The sequence below is a fragment of the Periophthalmus magnuspinnatus genome, chromosome 20 (genome assembly GCF_009829125.3).
Source record: "Periophthalmus magnuspinnatus isolate fPerMag1 chromosome 20, fPerMag1.2.pri, whole genome shotgun sequence".
NCBI classification, from domain to species: domain Eukaryota; kingdom Metazoa; phylum Chordata; class Actinopteri; order Gobiiformes; family Gobiidae; genus Periophthalmus; species Periophthalmus magnuspinnatus.
The window spans coordinates 13,761,973-13,772,381 of NC_047145.1; the positions used below are offsets into that span (position 1 = coordinate 13,761,973).

Here is a 10,409-nt window from a genome sequence, read left to right on the forward strand (position 1 = left end):
TCAATAAACCTTACTCTATAAGCGCATTTATCCTAGGGCCCACATTAATTAAACATTTTAATGCCAAAGCTTTATGGCAACATTAAAATAGGCACCAACAACATTATAAAATATTTTTCAATCACTCCAAATTAAAACATTACTGGTGTATTTTTTTTCCACATTTAAATGCAGGGGGGAACGACACATTTTCACAGTATTGGGCAATGCTCTCCACAGAAATTGTACAAAATGTCCAACACATCAGGCTCTTGCACCCTTCTGCTCATAACACCTTGACCTCTGACTGGCTGAACTACAACAGCCTCATGAGCAGGAGACACCTCCACCAGAGGATGAACTTTATTATCCATGATTTTGAAATCTGTCACACCACCAGGGAGTTTTCCATTTTTCTCTGACTGCATCTTTGTGCCCTCTGGAATGTCCTTAAGCTCACAACAAATGTCACCTTTAATATCAGCATTACTAACAGTTTCTTCCTCCTGGACTGCATCAGAGTCACTTGCATGAGGCAAAGAAAAATAAGTGCATTTCCTTGACAGTAATTTCTGTTCATTTTCAGAGTCAGTTTTGAAGAGCAAATATGGCGTTTTCTCCTCTGTATCTTTACATGGTTGTTGCTCTTCCAGAGTAGTAGTTGTTAAATTTTTATATATTGCAATTGGATCTGAAACTGACTTTCTGAGGATTGGGCTCTCCTGTAAAAATAACTGCCCATTATCAATAAGAATACTGTCTCCAGGACCAACTTGTGCATTAAAAGCTATGCATCTAGTAGCTTCACTTATAGCATCTATTGCATTTGAAGAATTGAAGTAGGACAATTCAGACACAGTTTTGGAGCTAGTAGCATGAATAGGGGAAAATATAGTTGTCTGATCCTTCTTTTTCTGTTTGTGAGCTGACAGTGGCCTATCACTTTTCTTGGTAGGGGACTCCTTTTTGCCATACAATCTTTCAATTGTTCTCATTACAAAACCTTTGGTAATAGATTTGCGTGAAGAGTCATCTTCACCACCAGAAAGCTCACTTGAAGTCTGAGATTGATATCCTCCACTAACAGAGGTCTCTGCTCTTAATTCTGTTATATCAGATGTGTTCGAGTTAAGACTTGTCTTTGGTTGATTGTCTGAAGCACTTTTTGCAAGAAACATTTCCCGGATGGATTTGACCCGGTTCCCCTCTGGCTGTTTGGTTATAACACTGGTGGAGTCATAGCTAAAGGATAAGGATGACTGTGGAGCTGATCGGGTGCCGGGGGACAGCTGGGACATGGGGGACTCAGTGGAGGATGCATTCCTGTCAGATAAAGGAGACAACTCTCTTTGTGATGGACTCATAATGCCCTTCCTCAGACCATTTGCAATTTTCTTTTCTGAACATGTCTCATGCTCAGAAACAGACTGAGATATTATATCATAACATAGCTTTTTGGCAATATTTTCTATCCTTTCATCTTCAGAAAATAATGCCTGGTTACAGCTCTCTCTGATATATCTACTCATCACCCCAGTTTCCTTTTCTGACCTAATTTCATTCTCATCAGAGCATAGTTCTTCATCAATTGAAATTATTTCATTGTTTGTTGAATTGTCTTCACAACTGCTGTGGTCATTTCCGCTGTCATTTTCAAAATTAATTTTAACGTCAACATCTGTTTGCTCTTTTTGTACACTGGTCTCTTGTTCTTCATCTGACAAATGTTCTTCAACAATAACATTACATTCTTTCAATTTATTCTGTATATCTTCCTCAGACAATGAAATCTCATCTATATCAGTAATTATGTCATCAACAGCACTGTATACCTCCATACCACTTGAGTAGACCAGCTGCGTTCTATCAGCATCAGATGCACTGCTCGACTCACTCTTACTATCTGGCCTAACTTCACTTTTAGGTTTGCCAACATTAAGATCGACATACCAATCTGAATCTAGCATCTCCTCTGTTTGACTCTTCTGGTTTTTAGAAATGGCTAATTCACATTCATCTGTTTCTTGGTTCTCTGACATGTTAAGTTCAGAGAAACTGTTCTTCTGTTTTACATTATCAGTATCTATTATGTTGTTATTATGAGTCACATCTTCAGAATTCTCAGATGTACTTTCATTAATGAGAGAAAAAGAGGCCAACTCATTTCTCAATATCTCTGGCATCCCAAGACTGTTCATTAGTTCATCAATAACATCTTCAAGTTGTTCAGATTTAGTACCAGAAAATTTTATTTCTCTAGTCTTTGATGAAGAACTGTAACTTTTCCTCTTTTCATACCATTCCTGAAAGCGCCTCCAGCTCTGCAGAAGCGATTGTGAAGCTGACTGCCTTAAATGGAATAGACTCACTTGTAATGTCTGACGCTCATCTATACTAGCAATTTCTCGAAGGGACTCCATCATTTCTAAAGCCTCTGCACAGCTTACATCATTTGCATCAAACCTCTCTACATCTAGTTTGGGAGTTATTTCTTTTAGAGTCATAACAGATAAGAAAGCAAGGAGAGCTTTTGATGGTGACCCAAAAGTAGAGCTCACATAGGAGGAAAACTCTGGAATCCTGTCCCCTTTGCATGAGTTTTGTTTGTGTTGGGTAGTTTGGCGGATAGTATTAATAGAAAAGCAAAGTTTTCTAAGTCCTGTTTGAGTAATGTTGAATTGCTGTGGTATTACTTTTGTGTTTTTCTCATGGTCACCTTTGGCAATGTTTTTCTTTATTGCTTCTTCAGGCTTTGATTTGCTTGATTGCGATAATTGTTTCTGCTCTGTCCTTTTTTGGGAGGACATTTTTCGAGGCTTACTTGTAACTGCTAAAGCGCTGTCAGTGGAGAGATATCTGTGAAGTGACTTTTTTATTTTTTGTTTGACAGGTGGTGAAGCCAAGTCCAGTGACTGAGAATACGGAGATGTTTTTTTCAATATTTTTGATTTATTAGTTTGGATATGTCTTTTTTCACTTGCAGGGCTGGCAGATGGTGTTGTACTCTTCTTTCTTTCAACATTTGGATTAAGATTTTTAGTAGCCGAATGGTCATTGTTGGAATGTAATCTTGGAGATTTTTTCATCACTTCAGAAAGTGTTTTCTTAGTTTGGAGGTTTCTCTCTGGAGATGGGCTTGCTACAAGGTTGACTTTTTTTGGTTTAGGTGCCTCTAACTCCTTCTCATTAGATTGTTTGATTGTCTTTGGAGCCTCATTCGACAACGCACTTTTGGATGATCTGTGATCTGATGTTAGACTAGCAGGAGAGGCTGAACTACAGTAGGATGGGCTGCTTTTCAAATCAAATATGCTTTTTGATATCAGTCTCTCTGGTGCTGGCTCTATGCTTTGTCCCAGTGAATTATCAGCCACAGTTTGGATCTGAAGAGGTGTGTTTTCCTTGGGTATGGTATATTCATCTAAAGAGGCTTTCTTCAGAGACATTTTCCTTTCAAGAGATAGATTACTGACCAAGGGGGCTCTTTTAATAGATGGAGCTCTCTGTAATGGTGCTTCCCTCAGCTCTAAAGGATTGTCAGTCTGAATTGATGATACCATCTCTATTGTGTGGTCAGTAGGTGAAATGGCCCTGTCAGATGTAGGACTTGTGGATAATGGATGGATATCAGACACAGATGAGAGCCGGTATAAGGGGCTGCTGGCTGCAGAGGCATCTTTCGCATGCAGAGAGGAGAATTCTAGCAGGCTTTGAGCTGGTGGAGGGGGGAGGTCTGCTAACAGAGAATTTGAACGATACTCAAAATGCAATATGCTTGACCCTGATGTATGGATGTTATCACTTGAAATATCTTTTGAGTTGTTTGTTGAATGTGTATCAGGGTGATGGGTATCTACTGTTTTGTTTTCAAAACATTTTACCTTTTGTCTTACTGATCCATTTCGTGTAAGTACGGAAAGGGTTGCTGAATTACTATGTGAGGCTTTGGGTTTCTCTTTTAGACACTTAACCTTTTCTGCCACACTCATCAAGCAGGGATCATTCTCCAAGTTAAGTTTCTCTGATTTTATATGTGATTCACATTCTGCTTCAAGGCAAAGAGGGGGTTTAGATTTTTTCAACCAGTCCTCTACATATCCATTGGTCCCTGTACTGGACATAACAGGAAGTGGCATGATAGAATTTCTTCTCTGTTTCTTTTGATTCAGTGATGTTTGCTCAGTGATGTTTGCTCTTGTTTCAGAGAAAGAAACCTCAGTTTTAAACTCATCTGTCTGATATGGGCCTTTTGCTGTGCCACCTTCAATTGCATTTGTTCGTTTTTTGTGTTTACTTATGTCTTTTTTTGATTTGGCTTTATTTTTGTAAATTTTACTAATGAGCCTAGCATTAGTAAATGGCTTGTCCTTCTTACTTTGACGCACTTTAGTTTTGTTTCCTGGTGACTTAAGACGTTTACTTGTAACTTTGTGTTTTGGAGAAACTCTTCTCTCTTTCTTAATATCTTTATCTTTACTTTGGCTCTTTAGTTCCTGAGAAGGAGGTTGGGTATATGTTGGAGCTGTATTCTGTGATTGAAAAGTTAAGTTTGATTTGAGTGAAATACTTTCAGATCTCCAGAGGCTAACAGATTCAGATGCTGTTGAAGGCCTGTATGGTTCTGGCTGAAAGTCACTGTTAGTAGAGTGGTGACATGTGTCAGAAGTTGCTGGCCTGCAATATTTAACAGCAGATGTGGACATACCCTGTGCAAAAATGTTGGCAAGGAAATTATCCTGACAGGTTTGCTGTTCATATATATGCATGACAGTTTCCGTAACTTCCTCTCCACTAGAATCCATCTGAAAGATCTCTGTCATTCCAGCTGACTTGTATGATGAAATATTGTGTTTGTTTGCTTCCACTGAGCCAACTCTTCTGGGTTTAGGTATAGGTCTAGAATTTGTGTGTTTGAGCATACAAAACTGCTCTGTCAAATTTCCATTATCTAAGTGTTCCCTGAAGTAAGAACCAACTATGTCCTCTTGAAACCCCTCTGCGGTCAGCGATGTAATGCTCTCCACTGAAGCCCGCTCTGTTTGGGAAGGTTTCTGACCTGGGGAAGGTGTTCTGAAAGGGGATGCTAAATCTTCATGGGCTTTACTATTGTCCTTATTCAAATTGCTCAGATTACAGACTCTATTGCTTATTGAAAATGAGTCCTCACTGCAGATATCTTTGTTCTTGTTGATATCCTTGGGTGTAGCAGCAGGAGTCCGTAAATCCATATGGTCTGATTCAGGTAGGCTGATCTCTTGCTCTGGTGCAGGAGCCAGGAAACTGTCCCCAGTAAGCTGATCAGATACAGAGGAACGTGACAGGGTGGTTGTCCAATGAAGTGTCTCTTCCTCCTTAATTGTCAGTCGCACCTTCATTTCAACTGTCATGCTACCATCTTGGTTCACCCGAAAGGATTTTTCAATATCATCGTCTGTCGGTAGCAAACAGTCCTGGCCTTCAACCCCAGCTCCGGCAAAGTTTTCTGCTTCTGATTCTGCCACTGAGTCTAGAATATGGATGGACTCCATTTCAATGGAGTTTGTAGGCATACTGTATGCGCTCTCTGCAATAGTGTTATGAATCTGACTCACAATGTATCTTTCTGATGAAGGTGAAAGGATTCGAGGCTTCATGGCATAGGATCTCTTTTTGCCTTTATATTTGTCCAAGTGAAAAAAAATAATCCATTCGTAATAATGTCCATAGCAGAAGTGGAGAATGAGCCATTCAGATGAAACATGAAAAAAAAGAGAAGAAAACAATCAGTTCAATGTTATAGTAAACTACAGCCTTATATTGTGTATGTGGGTCATCTCAAAGGTATTATGCATGGTATTGTCTCAGCGCTTTCTTCATCCTATGAGATAAATTGCACTTGACACACTGAGATGTCTTAAAGGTGCAGTCCACCTACTAATTTGCTATTTGCTTCACGACAAAAGAACTATGTTTTCATCGCAAAAGATATAGTCATTATTATTTTGTTTAGAACTTACGACTTAAAGCCTTTAGTCGTCGAACACTTCTTCGGTTGACTCTCATTCGAGGCGGCTCAAATGATTTTTGTGAATTGTAGTTTGCAGGTTTGAACTTTTCCCTGCCTGCAGCTACCACAGTTCCAGAACACATTATCAAGCCTGGGAGACCATCAACCTATAGAAAAAAAAAACAATTAAAACGAGGTTCATTATGTGTGCATACTCATTGCTTAATATCTTGTTTTTATTTTTTCACATTTACACATTTTCCAAGGCTGAAACAACAATAACACACAAAAGCTTTGGAGCAGTATCCCAGAATGCTTTGCTGGGTATTAAGACCAAAGCCAAAGAGGCTTAACACTTTCTCCTCTCATGTGATGGCCCTTAGAAGCCAGTAGGTCAGTAATAATATTTTTGGTCATAAATCTACACACTTACATGTCTTCCTTCAGGTGTGTGTAGTTTTGCCACATTAAACTGCATCAGTTCTGAAATGTATCTCAGGATGGATTCAAATGTGGGTGTAGACTTCTTCTGAAGCACAACAACACACTTGAATGCTGGGTCTCCATTACGGAAAACCAAGAGCTTTTTTGGTGTGCGCATCACCACTGACTCCAGGTTATGAAGTTTGTGTCCAGGGTAACGCTGGGCCTTCTGGATGGTCCGGCGTCGAGAGCTCACGGGCCGGGCATGGTACCAGGGAGGTGGCTTTTTCTGGGCCATGGCCAGATTTATAGGTTTCACCTTTCGATGGTCTGAGCAAATGTAAGACTTCCCATCCTCCAGTTCATCCAGAGAGGAGACAGCATGGACGCCTCGAGGAGTGGTAATGTTCCTCACTCCAAATGGCAGAGGGACCTTCTTAGATAAACTGTCCAGGAGTGCATCAAATGTTTTAAAAGTGCGGCTGTTGATGACCATCCGCAGACCATTAAACTGAGGGTCTCCACTCTTGTAGAAGCATACTCGTTTGGACAGTATTGGGTTAGTGACACTTTGATGCCGTTGCGTGCCAAAGGTGTGCCCACTCCCTGAAAACTGTTCAGGGAGTGTTCGCCGTAGCTCTTGTTCATTCATTATTCTTTATTAGTTCTGCAGATAAAGAAAACATCAAAATTAACAACTTAACATTTAGGGCATTCTTTTTTATTCCTGTACATTTTTCACTACCTTGTACTCTATCTTGCTGTATAGGCCTTTTTAAATCAGTGTATAATGTTAAAACTCATTGTAACTATGGAGATAAAGACGAACTAGAAAAACAGATGTGACGTCTGACAAACATATGCTGTTTACTTCGCACTACGGGGGAGATCAGGTAACATGACCCAGCTTCTGGGAAGTCAGCCATGTGAATAGGATCTGATTTATTTGATTATATCAATTAACACACCATGCAGATAAGAGAAGGCACACAAAAGCCTGTTCAAATGTACATTTGGGACATTTTAATGTGGTAAGAAGTTGTAGTAAAATTTCAATTTTAATTTTTTAACTAAGCAACTCAGCACAAAATCAATAAGTATTTTCAGTTTTTTTATATGATAAAGTATAGAGAAATCAACATATTGCAATGTGGAATTATGCTCATATTTATCAGTTTAATTAGCTGTTTTCATCAAATAGTGAGGATTTTTCTATTAAGGTTGTCACCAAGATCTTAGCATATTTATATAAATTAAAGATTTAACAATAGTGAATAATATATCCCGGTGTTGGATTTTTTTCATACTGAAATAACTTATATATAAACATATATTGTACAGGTATAGCATTCCAATTAAATCTTTACATCAAAACAAACTAGAGATGAAAATCAAGGCAAAATGCCTTTAATATTTACTCACCCTATGTTAGGATCATAAAATTCCAAAACATTTTAGCAGACCCATGGAGCTGTTGTTCTGTGCTCTGCATCATGCCTGCTGTTAAACTAAGTGCACGGGCACAGTTTATTTCAGGAGACCTCATCACCCTTAATTTGCTTAATCTTTGCTTAAAGTTAATCTCCGCTACTTGTGCACAGCTTGAAAATCCTCTTCAGGTGTGTCACAAAGATGCATCCACAGCGTACAATTGTGGACTATGTGTAACAATGTAAACATTATATTGTTTGTATTCCTATTTTAAAAGAAAAAAAAAAAACACATGAAATAAAAACATTAACTTAACTTACTACATAAAATAAGATTTCAAAAAATGTAAACTTGATTAAATTGAAACTATTAAAATATGACTCAGTTCATTTTGGTTCATTTAATATTTAAGTTCATATAGTGAGGGCAGTGTTTTTTCCTTTAGCAGATGGTAAAGTATCCGGTGGTAATTTTTGTGTAGAGTTCTCATTGTAATCTCATTGTAGACCTCTGTAGATAATAAGGATTAAAAGCTTTTCATTTGCTGGGCCCTTGCCCTTACTGGGGGTAATGCATGGTTTGAACCTTTACCTTTCAATGACTCAGGAAAGAACATTATATTGTAATTCATTTAAAATAAATTACTAGAGAAAATGGGATTAAGTGTGCAATTGTTTAAAATGCTTAATTATAGTCCTCATAGAGATTTACTAGATTTTATTTACAAACAAAAAACCTTATAGCAGCCCAGTTGAGTTTCTAGAAAGACCATTTTGTTTAGAAGGCCTGTGGATTAAGTTGAACCCAATTACCCTGGCATTAGCTGGTCATGAATACACTTATCCATGAACAATCACTAGTTGCATAACACTAACCAAACTGACCTGGTCTATTTTTGCCATCATAAGGCTTAGTGAACAGGGGATGACTCCATTCCACAGTGAACCTGGGGACATTGAGAAACCAGTCAAATTTAGGAGTTGTCATGTTTGCGCCCAGTAAAGGAGCTACAGTGTGCTGCATAAATATCTTTGGTGCACTGGATGTGCCATAGGAAACAATTCCAGCTGAGTCTGAGCAGACTCACATAAAGACAGCCCACAGGAGGCTCCCGTGTGGCCAGCCTCTGACCTGCTCCCAAAACAACAAGAGGCACAAAAATGTGAAAAATCTTTGAAAGGAAACTAAGGGGGGCAGTGGAGGAAGTCCTTAGAGTAAACAGGTAGGCCATGAGCCTGCGTGCCCCTCATTCCAGTCCGCTGCTGTATAGATAAGACAGGCCAGCGATGAAAGCACAGGGTACGGACAGGGCTGGTCAGGCTGATACAAAAGCAGGATCATGGCCAACATGCATGTACATAGACTTTGAGTCCCATATAGAATGACAGGTAGTAGCAACAAAAGTATGAGTGCCATTTGTCTCATAACCTTCCCCCGTCATGGAGTTATAATGAACCAGCTGGTGATATCAGTACTGTTATTTTCCCCTTCGCCTGATTACATGTGAAATCACACGCTGCCATGACAGAGATATCTGCCTCTGCGTTCCGACTGTATTGGCACCCACAGCCACCTTCTATTTTTAAGCCTATACTGCAACTAATTGGCGCCAAGTTAGATTCAAACCTATGCTGTTAATGGGAAAAAATGTGTGATATGTTTTGGCCCTGGTCTCCTTTCTATATTTGTTCCAGCGTCCTCACATGCAGCTGCTCCTCCAGATCTGTCTGACTGTGTGCCCATCAAACACCTCTCTCTTATGTCGGCACAGATTGGCTCAAATCAACCAGCAAAGGGTGGCTCTGGCTGGCCAACACATCGACTGTTTTAAAGATGAGAAATGGACCACTGGCTATAAAGAAAAGGAGGAGTGTGCTGTGATGTTCTGCCATGTTTGGCCTTTGAGCTCTACTTATGCAATTGCTTTTGTAACTGGTAAAATCTCTCACTATACTGCAGCTGTCTGGAATTCAATTATAAATGATACAGCTGTACTCAGATCAACAGTACTGTTACATGCTCTCGTTCAAATCAGCCAATTCAAACAAGATCTTTATGAACTAATGAATCCTAAAACTCTCCACAAATCTGAATATGTGTCATATCTGTACATTCCATTTGTCCTTTGGGAGTTGAAAGTGCAGCCTGCCAGACGCTATGCCAAAAACATGCTTACTTTCCCAAATTCCATTCATGTTATGCAACACTACATCTCTTTTATTGTTAGGACTTCCAGTGGAATTCCCAGGTTTTGAATGAATTGATGCCAAACAGGACTCATAAGGTCACACTACCGCCCGTTCCCAAACCCCTCACATGGCAGGCAGAGGTCCCCACCCCATCCATTTTGAGCGCACTGTATCAGCTGTGCCAAGCTTTTAATCTGCCTGGTGACATCCCAGTGTTTCCTGCATGGGACATGGGGTGAGATAAGCCTGCTCCTCAGTGCGCTAAATCACTCTTCACTCCTGCTCATTCACTCATATCTCCATTATTCAATTATACTGCACTCAAACACACCACCATCCCTCAAATTACAATCAACCTTTGTTTTCACATTACTGCTATTTCCTTTTCAGGGACTTTTTAA

At 39.5% G+C, this 10,409-nt stretch overlaps 1 protein-coding gene across 1 annotated transcript; it reads right to left on the bottom strand.

The window, feature by feature from the left end:
* Positions 1-191: 191 nt before the first annotated feature.
* LOC117388705 (oxygen-regulated protein 1) lies at positions 192-8,762 on the bottom strand. Its single transcript, XM_055230284.1, has 7 exons — positions 8,704-8,762; positions 6,399-7,055; positions 5,976-6,132; positions 5,147-5,542; positions 2,349-2,470; positions 1,176-1,406; positions 192-428 (listed from the first exon to the last, which is right to left on the bottom strand). The coding sequence occupies exons 2-7, from the start codon at positions 7,038-7,040 to the stop codon at positions 192-194; spliced, it is 1,785 nt and encodes a 594-aa protein (XP_055086259.1). The 5' UTR covers positions 7,041-7,055; positions 8,704-8,762.
* Between the last annotated feature and the right edge of the window lie 1,647 nt (positions 8,763-10,409).